Source organism: Cucumis melo, chromosome 4, assembly GCF_025177605.1.
Source record: "Cucumis melo cultivar AY chromosome 4, USDA_Cmelo_AY_1.0, whole genome shotgun sequence".
In the NCBI taxonomy this organism is placed as follows: Eukaryota; Viridiplantae; Streptophyta; class Magnoliopsida; order Cucurbitales; family Cucurbitaceae; genus Cucumis; species Cucumis melo.
This window is the reverse complement of record NC_066860.1, coordinates 30,856,982-30,875,425: the sequence shown is the minus strand read 5'-3', so window position 1 is coordinate 30,875,425 and position 18,444 is coordinate 30,856,982. Positions and strand designations below refer to the sequence as shown.

The window sequence follows — 18,444 nt, the reverse complement described above, 5'->3', positions numbered from 1 at the left end:
GGCACGATTTCTGAAAAGAAAAAACCAAACTCAAATTAAAATCAAAGTCAATTTTTAATTCATAATAAATTTCTAAATAATTTAGAATGGAAAACTTGTAATTTGAGATGAATGAAAATGATTCACATAACGAAAACATATATGTGGGCTGTAGATACATTAATTGGACCAAAATAATGGTTTTGGACTAAATTATCCAAAGAGCCCAAACCTTGGCCCAACCACATTCTTCTACATTAGTAGCCTATCTTCTTGACCATAAGTTTTGTTACATTAACTAAAATTTTAGTCCATTTTACTATATTTGAAAAAGTCGAAAGAAGATTTTATATACGAAAAGTGACCAAAAAAAATCTTAAGACTGTTTTATTTTATTAGTTCAATTATTGTATTTACAAAACAATAATCCTCTTTTCTCATTGTAAACTTCACATTGTGACATCAATTATAATGTTTTTTCTTAGATTAATATCATAAAAGAGAGAGTGATTTGATTGGAGTGAAAACAAAAGAAAAAAATAATGAAATAATGAGATCAAAGATAATTTGAAAAGTCAAAGTAAAATGATTGATAACTAAATTTATTCAAAGCCTAATAATGATAGGATTTGATATCTTAAATAATCTACTAATGTTAGTTAGCTTACAATAAATTTGAATGTCTAACTTAATTTTTACAATACTGTTAGTTGATTCATCCACTTTGAAATTTCAAAACAAATAGATCAACCTATTTTACCCACTCTAGATTTTAAAACTTGGTTGATAAATTTCTACGACATTTATGGTACGTTGTTTCTCTAACAATAATAGTCACAACTATTTTTTATTTTTTATTGTTCAATCTTCTTATTCTCTCTTTTTTTTTCTTTTTTTTTTCAATAAGAAAACAAACAGAGAATTCTTTTTTTTTTTTTTTTAAATGGCTAAAAAAATATCACGTCTAGAAATAAAAGAGAACTAACGAAAAAAATTCTTTTTATTCAAAATTAAGGGTAAACCACTTTTTTTTTTTTTTTTGTTCACTTGGAATATTTTATTTTTTTTAGAAAAAAAAAGAGTATTTATTTTGGAAAAGAAAAACTTATTTAGCCAAATATGAAGAAAATCACATTTAAAAAAATTGAATAAAAAGGAATCTTTAGCTCTTTATAGGCCCAACATTCTTGCTCTCTAGGTCAAGTTCTAATCAACCCTTCAAGGGTGAAGGGTTCATAAAATCCAACCCATAGAAATGACTTTAACATTAATGGGACAAGACATTTCAATGTAAAGTTTTTATTTTTTGTTGATATTTTTGTACTTTGAACAAAATGCATCATTGTAACCTTTTCTTTTCTTTTTTTAAAATTTCAAATTTCAACTTAAAGACATTTTCAAAAATAAAACCCTACAAAATAAATGTGTTTAAAAGTGGTCCTAATCCTAATTAGGAAAACATTTCAATGACCCATAAATTTTAATTTTGGTTATGTCCACTCTTTTCTAATTATAAGTTACTTTTAACATTCTATTCAAAATGATATTGATTGGATTGATTTTTAAAATTTTACATGTTGGTTGATTTTTTTAGAAAAAGAAAATCAATTAATTGACTTACACTTTTGGTAAATTTTATTTCATTTAATAATAATTAATTTTGTTGTCTAATACATCAAAGTACTTTTATATGGTATTTATTTATTTATTAGAAATCATTAATCTTTTTTTTTATATATATATATATATAGTTATAGAAGCATTTATTTTTTACTCATAGCACTTAAATATATATTTGGAATAAGAATTAGTAGGAAATTTATTTATGTTGCCATTTTATAGGAGTGAGTATTACATAAATTTTATATATAAGTTTTTTAAAAAATTATTAATTTATACTCAAATCTAATATTCAAAATGGTTTTAAAAAACTACGATAGTTTAGCTCCACAAACTAAATTTCTTTATCGTTGATTGGGTTAATTTTTAATCGATCAACAATGATTTATTATTGTGTTATCAAACACACTTTGGAAAAAAAATGTTCAAACTGGAATCTCATTTTTTTTTAATAATCTCCTAACAAGCACATATTTTAAAAATAATAAAACGAAATGAAACACGACATTCTTGAATATTTGTTAAGATATATCTCAATATTTACGAGGTAAAATGTTCAAATTCTCATACACATCAGCATAGTAAAAACAATTCATTTTTTTAGGTTAAATAACACGTGTACAGGTGAAATAATTTGTACATTCAACCTTGAATGATCATTGGCCATACATATAAGGCTAAAATATCTTTTTATCTCCATATTTTTTAGTCTCGTTTAATTTTAGTACTTATAGTTTAGGCGACCCAATTTTGTCTCTAGTGATAAAAAAATGATATCTTTTAATATTTAAATTCATTATACTATATTTAAAAATTAAAAAAAAAAACCCTCTAAATGAATAAATAAATAAACTAACATTAGTTCCAAATTAAATTTAAAACTTAGAAAAGTAATTAAAGTGAAACATTTATGGAAACAAGGATGAAAATTAAACCAATGTACATGAATCTTTTTTTTTTTTTTTTTTTTTTTTTTTTTTTTTTGAAAAATGTTATGATGAACTATGAGAGATGTAGAGCCCACAAATAGAGAAATTAAGTATCATAGTATATGTCAGGTGAGGAGCTACAATAATTTCAAATTTTGGGTTCATTAAACCATCCTATGTACTACACCAAATACTTCTTTCAATATTAATTACACCAATATTATAGATAATAAAAAAAATTTAGATTTAAGATTAGATATTACACCCATAGAACAAACTTTGAGATATAAAAATCAAAATGATATTTGAACTTAGAAGCTTTTACGACAAAAACCAGCTTAATCGTCATAAGTTTTAAATTACATGTACTAATTAAGTCGTTACCTATTAAGTTTAATTACAGACTAATTACAGACTAATTAATCGTTAGAAATCTAAAAAACCAAATATTAAACTGGGTTAGAAACGATATTGTAGGGACTAAATTGGTATTTCAGAAGACTCGAGGACGAAAAAAATAATTTTTTTTAATATATAAAAGAAGAAAAGCCATTTCTAAAAAAGTTAAAAAATTTCAAATTTTTTTTCTTCCTTAATATGTTGTTTTGGCATTTGCCTCTCAGGAGCAGCAGTAGAATACAAACACACCCCCACCACCAAACAGCTTCTCTCTTTGACAACTCTTTTCTTCCCACATAGTTTTTCTGACCCCATCAAAAATAAAAATAAAAATAAAACCACCTTCTTTCTCTCTTTTTCTTCTCTCTCTCCTCCATTACTCAATGTACATTCTAGTGAGAGAGAGAGAGAGAGAGTTTTGGAGTTTTTGTTTTGTTTCTGTTTACATTTAAACTCTTCTTTTCATAAAGGGGAAAAAAAGAGGGCAAAAGTTTGTTGTGAATGTTTGAGGAGTAGGGAGATCATAGTAAATTCATAGTTTCTTTTTCTTTTTTCTTCTCTCTTTCTTTCTTTTTTTTTTTTTATAATTTTTAAGAAGCTCCAACTCCAAGGAAATCAATGAATTGCATTTTCATATGATGATGTTGCCCATTGCTATTGTTTTCCCAGCTCGATCCTAAGGATAGGTTTGTTGAAATCACTGACTCGGCTGAGTTTGACTCCGAGTTTCTCGATTTATCTGCCCGATACCGAAGTTTTCCCGTTTCGCTTCCCCTCTTGTTACACCATCCTACACCAACAAATAATCAATCACGTTAACCTAAGTATAGCTCGGAATATATATTATATTGTTGGGTCGAATGAACTTACTGGGAGTGGGGTGGAGAGCGATGCAAAGAGAGGATGAGTTGGAGAGAGAAAGATGAGTGGCGGTGGAGGGGGAGGCAGCGGACTCATCTACCGTGCTAGAGATGGACGATTCACTTGACACGTTATGTTTTGTAAACCCCTTGACATCGAGGTTTTCGTCGACGTTAAGACCAGAGGGATCATGAGGAGGAGGTGGAGGTGGAGGAGGAGGAGGAGGAAGAGGAAGAGGTTTTCTTGTGGATCTTCGGTAAAGATTGGAATGTTGTCGATGTTTTCGAGCCATGATCACGTGCCAGTGATTCTTGACAGCATTATCAGTTCTACCAGGAAATAAACGAGCAATCATGGCCCATTTGTTTCCATATAATCTATGTGCTGTTAAAAGTCTCTCTTCTTCTTCCTCATTGAATGCCTTTCTATTTATCTTTGGATCTAATTGGTTAAACCATCTCAATCTACAACTTTTCCCTTCGCAATCCCCAAAAAAAAAAAAAAAAAAAAAACGAAGTGTAAGTGTTAGAAAAAGAAAATCAAAATCCAATCTGATAACCATTTGATTTTTTAATAACCATTCTGACGGATTCTTTGCTTCTTTTGTTTTAGTTTTTATTCTAAACAAGAATGAAAAACAAAATAACAGAACACCAAAAAAAAAAAAAAAAAAAAAAAAACTCAACTCACGAGTGAAAGTAGTGCGTAAACAGTGTAGTACCTGATCTGCCATGGAGATTCTCGGCGATCAGGTTCCAATTTTGGGGACCATAGTGGGCGACAAGTTCTTTAAGCTTAGTATCCTCAGCAGGTCTCCAATGGCCTCTAGCACAAAGCTTGGTGTGACGACGAGCACCACTATTTTTGGGACCATCGTTGCGATAAGTGACAAGGACGTTTCCATCGTTGTCATTATCATCATCTCGTTCTTCTTCTTCGGAATGAATTTGATGAGCATCTCCTTTACCAATCTCCCACGACGTCGGAAAGGGAAGATGGTCACCAAGAGTGGGAGGAAGAGGAGGAGGAGGGGGAGGGGGGATGAAAGGAACATTATTTAGAAGCATAGAGGTGGGAGGTTGAAGGGCATGATTGAAGGAATAATGAAGGTTCATATTATAGGAATTAGGAAAAGAGAAAGAGAGAATGAAGAAGGAGAGATCAAAAGGGGGAGATGTAAAATGAAGATTATATAAAGGGGGAATTTATGGGGAAAAGAAGCATCACTCGTGTAAGTTGAAATGTGGTGGATATGAAAGAGAAAGGAAAAAAGGAGAAAGGATGGAGGAAATCGAGAAGCACTCGTGTGGGAAGTGCTTTTTTTGCAATAGTATTTGAGTATTGGTATTGAGTTTAGGGTTTGGGGGGAAAAAAGAAACTGACTCTTTGTCTCTTTCCAAAACGTTAATTCTTTTTTATCAAATCAATGCTATTCTTTTTTTTCCTTTTTTTTTTAATTTTAAATATTTTAAATTTATATTATAAATATATATAAATATACCAAAATCCCAACTCTCAAAAACACTTTTTTTTTTCTTATAGCACAACAGAACAGAACCAAGGAGGTGAATCAATGTGTCCTCCATTTTTGACTTTTCTTTTCTCTTTTTTTACACTTTTTCTTTTTTCTATTTACAATATTCATAAATGTATTATACCTAAAGTCTAAAAGAAAGGTTAAATATATACATAATGTAACTTAATTGTATTGTTTAGACTTAGGAAAAAAACTTTTTTTTTTAATGATATAATGAAAATTTTATTCAATGATGATTCAGTTTTCAATTCTTTTAGTAAATATTTTGTACTAACACAATTTATCATAAACTAAACTTATGTACATATTTAAACTATATTGAAATTGACATTTCAAAAATACTTAAAAGATAACCTTAGTTTTGATATTACTTTAAACATTTTTAATATTTTTTTTAAGATAACCAAAGTTTTAAAAGTTTGTGTCTCGTTTTTAATTTATTTGACTTCTAATAATTTCTTTCCATCAAATATTAAAAATTTATATTTCAATCAATAAATGTGGGAAGGGGATTGATTTTTCAAGTTTAACAAGAACATTATGGTAAATTTATCAATTTTTTTATAGGACGCTTGTAAAAACAGCAAAAAAAAAGAAAAAAAATGTTATGATAATAGGATCCATGTCGCTACATTTTTTAAATCGCAAAAGTAGAAAATTTAAAAGAGATAGTTGTTTGATAAATGTATGATATATCAAATTATTGTCATATTTGTTATGGACAACTTTTTTTTTTTTTTTAAAATCTTTTTTTCATATGATGTAGTTTTTCTTTACTTTATTAGTTTTGTAATATTAGTAAGACAAAAATGAAAACCATGGAGATTTGAATGGCGAATTATGAAACGAAATATTAAAGAAAAAGAAAAAGAAAAAGTGGTGGCATTGGTAAAAATGTAAAAAAGTAAATTCACGTGAGGTGCAATGCAATTAACTTTTTAAAGAAGAATTAAGTTTAGTGATTTTAAAGTTTTTGACATTTTAGATAACTCAAAAAAATAAAAAGAAAAAAGAAAAAAGAACACGTGACTTAAAAATAATAATAATAATAATAATAATAATAATAATAATAATAATAATACTTAAGAGAGAGAGAGAGAGAGAGAGAGAGAGAGAGAGAGAGAGAGAGAGAGAGAGTCTTGTGGTCTTTAAATTGATTGACCAAATTGAAATTGTACTGTGTCGTCTCTTACTTACACACATTTATATGTATTGCTAACTTTCTCTATTTATCACTTCCAACCTACTTCTTCAATTACAATTCAGTTTCTTTCACAAATTCTTTCTTTCTTTCTTTCTACAAACTTTCCTTAATTTCACTTTTTAACTTGGATGGGTAAATAATCATGAAAATTATAACTATTTCCTCTTTCCATAAATAATAAAAACTATATATATATATATATATATATATATGTTCTATATATACTTAAAGTTTTCTATTTCATATATTCTTTTTTTTTTATTATTTAAAAGAAATAGAAACATGTTTATATGATTTTGAAATTAAATTTTAAAAAATGTATGAGATTTTGACCTTAAAAATAAAGACGTATATGTCAATTACCAACGAACTTATATTTATAAATTTTTAATTATGGATCTTTTCAAAAATATAACAAAGCGGCAAAGTATTTATACTGTATATAATAATTTTAAAAACAGAAAAAGTCTAGAGGCTCACCGTGTAAAATATCAAAAATACCTCGTCAATAACGCGTGTGCGTAATATATAGACGATTGTTTAGATATGACTACAATTTATCTTTTCTGTTTAATTTTTTTACACGATCGTTTAGATTTGATCGTTTAAATTTGGGGACCTAAATCTAAATGATTATTTTTTTTTTCAAAATTTGGTATACCATTTTTTTAATTCTTTTGGTGCACGATCGTTTAGATTTTTCTAGACGATAATTTAATTTTTTTTATACGATCGTTTACATCTGGCTACTCCAATTTAAATGTTTTTTTTTTCAAAATTCTTTTTACACGATTTTTTATTTTTTCTACATGATTGTTTACTTTTTTTTTATTTACATTTGGTTATTCCAATATAAATGGTTTTTTTCAAAATTCTTTATACACGATATTTTATTTTTTTTACACGATCGTTTACATTTGATTACTGTAATCTAAATGATTTTTTATCAAAATTCTTTATACACGATCTTTTAGATTTTATTATTTTTTTTATATAATCGTTTAGATTTTGTTACCCAAATTTAAACGACGTAAAAAAAGAGAAAAAGAAAAAGACGATGGAAAGAAATTACAACGAAAAAAAAGGAAAAAAAGAAATACGATGGAAAGATTAAACAACGTAAAAAAAGAATCAGAAAAGAAGAGAGACGATGGAAAGAAATCGCAGCAGAAAAAAAAAAAAGGAAAAGAAAAAAGACGATAAAAAAATCATAAGAAAAAAGATGAAAGAAATCGTAAGGAAGAGAAGAAAGATGGAAGAACAAACATGCAATATTTAAAAAATGACTAATTTTACTAGCTTTGTTACACGGATCGTAAATAGTTTGGTGGTTTATTATATGATAGTTTCCCTTTTAATTATATATAATTATTCATAAAATGTTTGCTTATTTAAAAAAAAAAAAACAAATTAGTTTTGAAACTTTCAACTAAATTTTGGTCGGTTAAAATTGCCTTCAAAAGTGATTTCAAATTCATACTTAACATGTGATTCATACATTTACTATTCGATGCATGTTGATTATTTACGACACCAATAATTATTTCTAACCTAATCATCTTTTCTAACATAGAAAAAAAAAACCTCAGCATATATATTGAACATAACTTAATTAAATTAACTGATTGAAACAAATGTATTTACTTTTATACTTTAATTTTTTTTTATATGTTTTCACTACGAGATATATACAATATTTGAAAGAAAATTACAGATATCATATTTACATAATTAAACAAATTGAACTATGTTAAATCTTGGTTTCTTTTATATATATATATATATATTGGGAAAAGAAACTGAAAAATAGTTAAAATATTTATGTAAAGTAGAGAAATATACTATATATATATATATATATAATAGTTGGGTTATGGTGTATAAATTAAAGGTATATATATGAAATATAAGATTGATATATATTAATTTAATAATTATGGTTGGTTTGTTGGTATTGATGTGTTTGGGGAAGGGGACATTGATGTTTCCATTGTAGAGGTGAAAGATGTTCAATGTTCAATGTCCAATGCATGCACATGATGATGATGACCTTTAATAAAAATGCATTAATGTTTTCAAACCCACATGTTTTATGTCATAGGACTACTTAATTGGCATGCAGTTGCTAACATTCATTTTTATTATTTTCCTTCTTTTATGCTCTCTTTTTTCCTTGCTTTACCCCTACTTTTTCTTCCTTTAAATTAATTAAATTCCTTCCTCTTCAAAACTATATCTCAATGTTAGGGAGACAATCATCATAATAATGCTTCCCCAAACAATTTTTTCTCACCTCAAAATTACTTTCAAATATACTAATTCTATATATATATATATATATATACACGGGTCGGTTATTCTTACGCTCAAAAGATAATCAATTTTTACTTTTTCTTTTATTTCATATGACAACACAATAGGTAAAATTTTCAAATTTTGACTTAGCTAATAAGTATAATTTGTTTGTAACGTTTTAATTGACAATTATATTAAACTAAGTATTATCACGCTATATTGGCGTTACAGGTAAGAATTTCTTCTTTTTCTTTTTCAATTGTTTAAATTTAATTAGGGATGTTTTTAAAGAATGCAAAATGAGCTAACTTATTGATAAATGTAGCAAAATTTGTCTATCTATTCATCATATAATATGATAAACTCAGATAGATATATATATATATATATATATATATAAAAATTGTCATTTATAAAAGAAATTATAAATATTTTCAACAATTTCATCCATTACCATAATTTTTCATTTAAATTAAATTAAGTGGTTTTCATGAACTTGAATAAATAATTTAAACCTTTTTTGTTATTTAAGAATAGTTTTTTTTAACTTTTGTTTTCCATAGTATATGCATAAATATAGACAAATTTGATATTAGAGAAAATAAATAAATACAAATAAGAATAGTAGTTTTCTTAATAAAAAGTAAAAGGGTTTTTTAAAAAATAGAAGAAAAAAACAAATTATTTATACTCTATAAAATAACTACTAAGGAGGAGTTTGGTCACTGATATAAAATCAAAAAAATTGAGTTGAGTTGAGTTAAATAATAACTATAGAAAATTAATTGAAAAAATTGACATGAATAACAAAGTGAAAAATGTGAGTGTTTTAATGATAAATGTGAGTCGTTGTAAAGAAAGAGATAATAATTTTTTTTAATTATCGGTGAACCAAACGATTAGTTGGTTTTTTTTATCCGTTCAATCTAACTCTTCCAAATTATCCAAATTATTAAATATATTTAAAATACAAAATTCATTATACTTAATTTTTTTTAAAAAAATAATTATTATAGCAAAAGAAAAGCAATCAAAATTATTTTTCTCTCTCTCTCTGTTTTTTCTTTTTTTTTATTTATTTGTATGTTATACAATTTACAACTTAAATGTGGCAATTGTAAAATTGATCACGAAACTTATCTAAGAAAACAAAAAAGTAATAAATAAATATTAAAAAAAAATGGGAAAAAACATATACCTAACCTATGGAAAAATTTAAAAAAGCAAAAAATAAAAAACTAAGTGCTTGACTGGTTTTCATTTTCACAAATCAAAAGGCCAACATCCCATTGTATTTATATCTCTTTCTTTACTTACTTAATTTGAAAATAAATCAATACCCTAATTTATTTTTTCATTCTTTAATTTCCTACTAACTAATTAATTACCTTTATCCATCACTTTACTTCCCTAAATCAACTATATATATATATATATATACCTAAATAACTATTAAGTGTTACGCTTTCGTCCTTGTAATATTATTGATAATTTTAGACGTGTATATAAAAATGAAATATTCATAGTTAGATATGTCAACAATATATTTAAAAATCAGAGAGTTTGACATCTTATATGAAAATGAATATATTAATAATAAGATTTAGGGTTTAACTTAGTATGGAAGTAAAATAAAATATTATATTAATTGAAATCATTTTTATAAACTTCTTTACTTACAACAGAAAAAAATATTTGTTAATATTAAAATCTACGTAGATTTTGATCAAACGTGCAAGTTCAACATTTTATGTACTTATTTGACGCGATAACTCTCTCTTTTATCACTATCTTAAAATAAGAACAATTCAGACCTGATATATATATATATTATTTATTTATTTATTTATTTATCATCAAATTGTCAGATTGGAATTTTTCATTAATTTTGTGTTAAAAGTTTATTTTATTGGTGATGGAATTTACTCCTTAAACAATATTCTAAAAAAGATCTCAAACTGAGAAGGAAAAAAGAAATGCTTTTTTTTCCCCTTAAATTGCTGGGGATCTTTTTGACTGAAAAATGATTGTTTCTCCTTTTTCTCCTTTTTATTTGTTTATTTATTTTCGTTCTTGTTTGTTTTTTTTTTCTTTTGAATAATATATACACAAACACAAAAGTATTTTGGAATTTGGTATAAACAAACATAATATAATAATATATGCTTTCTTTAATACAGAAATTTTTTTTTCCTTATATTTGTTGAGATATTCACCTGATTCATATTTGTAATATTATTTTTTTTCAAAAACATACACAAGAACAAATATTTTTTAAAAAAGATAGAGTATTACTTTTTCAATTTTATTAATTTTATGTAATAAAAATTGTGTTACTAACAAAAGTTTAGTTTTTAATTAGATTAAAAACAAGCTACGATGCATCAATCTAAATATAATTCAATTGATAAACACACATTATTATCTAAAACATCAATGCTTTTGATCTTCATTTCTACAAATTGTTGAACTAAAAAAACAAAACTCTAAAGGTATAAAAGCGAGTTGCCACCAAACGTTAGATGGAATTTTGACTAAGTGAGACTATGAAAGATGAAAATTTTGATCGAGAAATATGTTAAGAAAAAAGAAATTAAAGGTATATTTATAAATTGTTTTTCTGATCTATATATTAATAATTAAATTTGTAGAGACATGGGAAGCAACCTAGCTATATATTTTTCTACCCATTTTAATTTTCCTTAATTATGTTACAATTTAGGCAGGCCAAGAAAACAAATTCCACAAGCATTTTTCTCCCTCAAAACCATCTTAATTTGGTAGTCATAAAAGGAACTAAACTTATAAAAAGAAGTAAAGAACACCTTTTGTAATCCCTCTCTGTCCAAATACTTGATACAAAAGCACTTCCAATATAGTCCAGATTGTTGAAACAATAATTCACAACTACTTTTAGCAAGAAATTAAAATACAAATTCCAAACAAATGTAAATGGAAAATAAAGAAAGGTGAAAGATAAATAACAACAAAAATTTAAAATTATCGTTTTGGTTTTTTTAACTTTCAACACCCAAAACGAATACAAAATTTATTGGAACCACAAATAATCAAAAGTAAACTCTATTTTTTTTAGTACATCACATGTACGAAAATTTCGAATTTTTCACGAAAACTTAAATTTTCCAACTCAAAAAAGAAATTTCAATTTCTTTAAAAGTTTAAGCTTTTAACACTCACTCACTAGTAGATTTAAAAACTTGTAAGAGACCGAACAAGTGGAATCAATGTCAATTGTGGAAAAAATAATATCAAAATGCATGTTTTAAGACGCTTATTAATTCTACGTTCATATCATATTAGATCATCCACTAACTCAAAAACTTAAAGCTAACTATATGTAACAGTAAATTAAATATGATATCAACCATTTAAACCTTGCCATTAAAGTAACTGTTTACAGGTGAGTAAAAAGAAACAAAAGAAAAAAAAAAGATATAGAAAGAGTGAGATTTTGTGTTGATTACCCAAATCCCAATAGCAGAACTGCAGAAGAGTGTGTGGTGTTAAAAGATGGTCCAAAGGAAAGGAGAAAAATAAAAAGTGAGAATTTCCATGGAAAGCAAACAGAAACAAAAATAGCTTTTTTTTCTTTTTTGGAAATGTGATGTGTTGTGTTCTGTTTTCCCTTCTTCAGTTGATAAGGTGAAAGAGTTTGAGTGTGTGAGTCAGTTTTTACCCACATTATTTCCACTCTTCTTTTTACCACAGTTAAATCTTTTTAGTAAATTGGCTTTGGATCAATATATCTGACATCACACACCACTGTCTTTACACACTTTACTCATTTATATGCATCTGTGTACTCAAACTTCACTAGGGTTTACATCTTTCAACTTCTTTCCTTCAATCATCCATTAACAAAACTTGGGCACCAAAATTTAAATCTCATTATTATTAGTACGTTGTTTTTGATGATTACTATAAAAACTTCAACTTTTAACTTTTTATTTTTATCCAAAGAAGGTCGATATACGATCGTTATTAAATATAAACTTTTGGGTCTCAATATATCGATGATATTGTGGTAGTTGCTGTCGAATTCTCCTTTTCCTAATTCCTAGCTTTTTATTTTGCTTATTCACATATCATCAATCACATGGTATTGTTTTACAACGAGAAAAATGGACTCAATATATCAATCGGAACGAATTTGTGTGGATAACATATATGAGTAACAATGATCTTACTTGAAAAATGAAGATATAATTTAGGATTGAGTTTGGATTGATTTATATATGAATAGTAAAAAGTTTAAAACTTTTGTAAAAGAAAAGGTAAAAGCAAAGTACATATATACATATATTACATATCTATATGTATGTATGATCATAAAATCAGATGGAGTGATTCTTTTTCTCCCCCCTCTTTTACTTTTTTACGTTTGAGGACAGTGGGATTCGTTTTTCTTTTTTTCCTTTTTTTTTAAAAAAAGAAATATTTAAAATGAGAATAATAATAATTGGTTTTGGAAGAGGATCTGATCCGTGTGTCCCTCACACGTGCGGGGGGAGGGAGAGGGTAACGATTTTTTATGTGGTAAAGCGAAAGGGAATCGGAGCGGATTTGAAATGCGGGTCCCGCTCGTTGAAACTGTGGGACCCATCTGACCTCACACTTAAGCACCCTCTCCCCCCTCTCTCTCGTTTTTATCATTATTTTGTTATTTCCTCTTTTCTTTTTTCTGATTATTACTTTTCTTGTCGTTTCTTTTCTTTTAGAATACAATAAACGTGAACGGTGAGTCTTAAATTCATCTGAACTATATTTAAGTTGATTAACGATTATTTATTGTAATTTTTTTTATTAAGTTTTGAAAAATTGTCTCCCTTTGCTAGATTTGGAGGTGAAAAATCAATTATATACTAAATTTTGTGTGACCATTATGACGAGGGTGATGGCGATCAATCACAGAGGGAGGGAGGTAGATGAGAGGAGGAAAATATATTTTGACTTTATTTTTAAAAATTAAAAATTGTTTTAAATAAAAATATCACATTCAATTTTTCAAATGATCACAAGATTCAGATAATAGACTATTTTTCTAAATTTGAACGGCCGAAGCTTAGTTCGAAATTCAACCTTCAATAACTTAAATGCTACCAAACTTAAATATTAAATTTGAAAAAAAAATTAGAGAGTGTTTTAAATGGTTTTTTTTTCTTTTGTAAATTGACTGTTATAAATGTTAGAAAGGATCATATGAAACAAATAAATGTAAAGGATATGAGGTTGTGTGTATATGTATCATAATAATTCATTACTAAAGATAAAATACTTAAAAGGTAAAATTATATTTTTAAAAATACTACTCAACTTTTTATTGTTTCCTTGGGAGTAACTCTAAGAAAACTATAATATTGCTATTGACATTTTATAGAATATTTCAAAAGTGTGATAAAAGTATAAATTCTTTCTAAAATAGTCTAGTAATGATTTAGAAAAATCGACCAATTCATACAAACGAGAGTTTAAAAAAAATTACAACAAAAATTGGTAGTATGACACTACTTGAACTCGACTCGAAGAAAAATGAATGCGTGTTAATAATTAATAAAATATAAATTTGTAAACTCAAACAAAATGTGAGAGTGAAAGTGTTGGGAGTGATGGGGTTAAAAGAGTGGATGGAAATCCTTAATATGGGCATGGAAGAGCTAGCGTCCGTACGTTATAAGGGCTTTTTTCTTAATATATGATTACAATTCGACCGTTATGGGTATAGATCAGTTCAATGTTTTTGTTTTTACTATATATATATATATATATATATATATATATATATATATATATATATATATATATATATTCTTACTTACATTTATTCTCTCTTTAATTTAATTAGTTTCTGTAATTATAAATTAATGTATTATAAAGTCCCTCAAAATTATCTTTTTTTTTTTTTCCTTTTCTTTTTTTGAAATGGGATAAATAATGATAGTTTCAATTTTCAATTGGAAGGAGCTAATAAAATTTCTAGTACTATTTGTGTAATACAACACATGAGAAAATGAAGAGAAGAAATTAATGAATTAGATAAATAAATAAATAAATAAATATGGAATTAAACCAAACCCACAATTAGCATATTTTTGTGAGTATTTTGATTTTTTTTTTTTTTTGTTTGCAATAAATTGATAAAGTTTTTAGGGGATAAGAAAAAAAAGAAAGAAAAGAAAAGGAGGGGGAGAAATATGAGAAGAATTGAGAAATAGGGATTAGTTAGAAATGTTGGGGTTTAAAGGCAAATGGACACAAAAAGCAGCCTTTGTTGAAAATTATAAACCATATTTCTTCGTTCTTTTTTTTCTTTTCTTTTCTTTTCTTAGAGACACGCACCGCCGATTACACAACACCACCTTTACAAAAGTTTGACTCATCTTCTTCTCTTTTTCTAAAAGGAATGTTTGAACTTCCTTTCTATTTTCTCAATTATATATTCTCCTAGCTTGGATCCACAAAACAATATTTATACATATACTCAAATTTCAACATTTTTTTATTAAACTATTATGTGTTTATTTGTATCGTGATACATAGAAAAACAAAAAGTAATCTATATCGCCCTCTATTATAATTTATTCAAGTAGAGACGGTAAATTTTTACTATATTTTAAAATAAGACGATAAATTTGAACTAGTTTAACTCATTAAATGAATCATTTAACATCAAAATGTTAGATATTTGAAAATTTTGTCCTTTCATGTCGATTCTAGAGAGAAATAAAAAAGACAAATGAATTTTCAAAAGAAGAATTCTTAAAGAGAAAAAGAAAAGAGATGAAGTTGGTCTTTTTAATTTAGTCAACAATTACATAGGAAGATTAGATGTTGAACCTCAAAGATAATAGTAGTTTTAGTCACTAAATTATGTTTATTGACAAAAGGTGAAACAAAAGAACAACTTTTGGTTTTCATCTTTGTTTTAGTTTAATTTTAATAATAAAAAAAAGGTATATATATGTGTGTGTGTATTAGAGATAAGTGTATTTGAATGAAATAAATTTAGTAGTAGAAATGAGCAAAGTAGTCTAATTAGGAAACAAAATGATGGTAATTATAACAAAAAATCAATATTTGCTATAAATAAATAGATATTTCATAAAAACGGCTTTTTTTTTTTTTGATAAAAAAATATATTTAGGTGACGTGTACTATCTTTATGGAGCATATTTTATTGTTTAAATTAAAATTTTTCACACCAATTTGCTCAAAAATAATAAAAATAAAACTTTTAACAAAATATTTATATTTAATAAAAAATCAATATTTTAGTAATTTTTGTTTTATAAAATATAAATAGTTTGTTAAAATTTTATATTTATAAAAAAAACCATTTTTTTTATTTTGAATTTTTAAGTATATGATAAAAGAGGGTTTCATATAACCGCAAGCTACACCTAATCACTCTAATTTTAGGAGTTTTCTTTATATATATATATATATAAATAAATATAAAGTATCACAATGTTGAATTTTTTATTGTTATGATTCCATGAACCATTTTTAAGGGAAAATTAAAAATCGAAACTAAACCTTTGTGTCTATATATATATATATATATATTAAAGAGAGGGAACAAAAAAGAGACTAGACATTTTAAATATAAAAAATAATTCAAAATATTTATAAAATATAGTAAAATATCATATTATGTATGCAATAAACTACGACAAACTACTATTACTTATATTTATTTGTATTATGATTAATGTAGATGTAAATCACATATAAACTTGTTGGTTGATTTTGTGAAAAAGAAATATATATGATATGTATTTAGTGAGGATAGATTTGTATAAAGAATAATATATATATATAATGTTTTGTTGGTTGGGTGAATTTGAGATGAGGTGTGTTCACGTAGGAATGAAGTTATTAAGAGTGGAATCCAATTTATGTTGTGTTGTCAGTTAACAATAAACAATTACAAAAATCAGAATGAAACCTCACCTACCACTCCTACTTTTTTTTTTCTTTTTTCTTTTTTCAAAACAACAAACTATATATATATATATAAACACCTCTATGTTTAATTTATTAATTTCAGGTTTTTCCTTTTAATTTTTTTTTTTTTAAAAATGTATGAGTAAAAATTTCCAACTTTTTACTTTATATATATATATATATATATATATATATATATATATATATATATATATATATATATAATTTGTTGTTAATTAACACATATATATAGGTAGCATTTTGGTAATTTTGATGTGAGGGCTTTGAACATTTCAAGAAGTTGTAAAGCCTTTGTACTCTACTTCCCTTCTTGCTTGTTAGCAAAATCTAAATAGTAGGGCAACAAATTTTCTTGCTAATTAAAGAGGGTGTAAGGTAAGGTCAAACATTTGTGCTTTGTGGACAAGCTGTGATTTCCTCAATGATAAAATTGTCATTGATGCAGTAACTTAGTCAAGATAACATTTTATAAATCTAGTTCTTCGAGTAGCATCTTTTGGTTCAAAAAGAAAATTTGAACTACTTTCTACAAAAACACAAACTCACGTTTCAATCAAAGTCTACACATATCACTAGTTTCATGTCCTGTTTATGTGATTCTTTTTTGGTGAGCTCATGACCTTTTCGGTTTGAGACAAAATTTCTTACATAAGTAGAGTAATCATAAATTGATTAAATACATATATTTATAAATTACAAAGATTACTATATTGTTATATATAATAAAAATCAACTAACTTGATTTTGATAGAAACTTTTACATGCAAAAACTTAAAATATATAAGAACTTCTTACAAATCAAATTTTAAACCCTAATTAACCACAATTACTTTAGAGACAATAGGTGTTTATTTATCAATGAAGTAAATGTAATTAAAAAAAAAAAAAAAAGATAATCTAATCTACAAAAACAATCAAGTTAATTTAATCATGTTGAATTATAAATGAAAAAAGGAATTTGTTTTTTCTTAACAATTTGTTATGGTGGATGTCAATGTCGATATGATGTGTTAAGAATGATTTATTGATTGATTATTGGCATATGCCGTTAGCCAAAGTGTATAATAAACAAAGCCACTAAAAACTTAGGGTTTAGGTCTCACATATATAGTCATAAAATAGATATATATAATTTCTTTTTCTTTGTTCTTATTAGGGTTTTTTCTTAGGGATGATAAGTGACCTTTGCTTTGTTTCATGCATGAATCTTTTTCAATCTTTTCAACTCTCTTTCTTTTCTTGGGACAAAAAGTCAAAATACATACAAAAGAATATTTGTACTCTATTTTAAATTAATATATATACATACACTTTCATCATATTTTATTTCTTCCTCTCCCTCTCTCCATTAAAATACTACAAAACTTAAATTTACTTAACTATATATTTTCTTCTTTATTTAAGAAATATGTAGATTTAGAGTGACCATTTAACATGGTGTTATTTAATTTTCATGTGTCTTTTTATAAATAATCTTACAAAGATAAAAGATAAACGAAAACGAAAAATGATAAATGAGGAGATGCATCAAGATATCTCAATCATATTAATACAATTTTATTATAGTAAATATCAATCTCATTTTCTTTCTTTATATAATTAATTAAACCATATTATAAAAATAACACCATATT

The 18,444-nt window shown here is 25.7% G+C and overlaps 1 protein-coding gene across 1 annotated transcript; it reads right to left on the bottom strand.

Moving 5' to 3' along the window:
* Window positions 1–3,035: 3,035 nt before the first annotated feature.
* On the bottom strand, window positions 3,036–5,090 carry LOC103486816 (transcription factor MYB54). The gene is made up of 3 exons (XM_008444912.3): window positions 4,510–5,090; window positions 3,798–4,265; window positions 3,036–3,717 (listed from the first exon to the last, which is right to left on the bottom strand). The coding sequence occupies exons 1-3, from the start codon at window positions 4,901–4,903 to the stop codon at window positions 3,518–3,520; spliced, it is 1,062 nt and encodes a 353-aa protein (XP_008443134.2). The 5' UTR covers window positions 4,904–5,090; the 3' UTR covers window positions 3,036–3,517.
* Between the last annotated feature and the right edge of the window lie 13,354 nt (window positions 5,091–18,444).

Bases quoted from the DNA above. Each gene is read 5' to 3' on its own strand.
- LOC103486816 (XM_008444912.3), bottom strand. From the start codon at position 4,903: ATGAACCTTCATTATTCCTTCAATCATGCCCTTCAACCTCCCACCTCT. The intron at 4,266-4,509 runs GTACTACACTGT...GGGATTGCGAAG, and splicing joins GAATCTCCATGGCAGATCAG to GGAAAAGTTGTAGATTGAGA. The intron at 3,718-3,797 runs GTAAGTTCATTC...TTGTTGGTGTAG, and splicing joins CGCTCTCCACCCCACTCCCA to GATGGTGTAACAAGAGGGGA.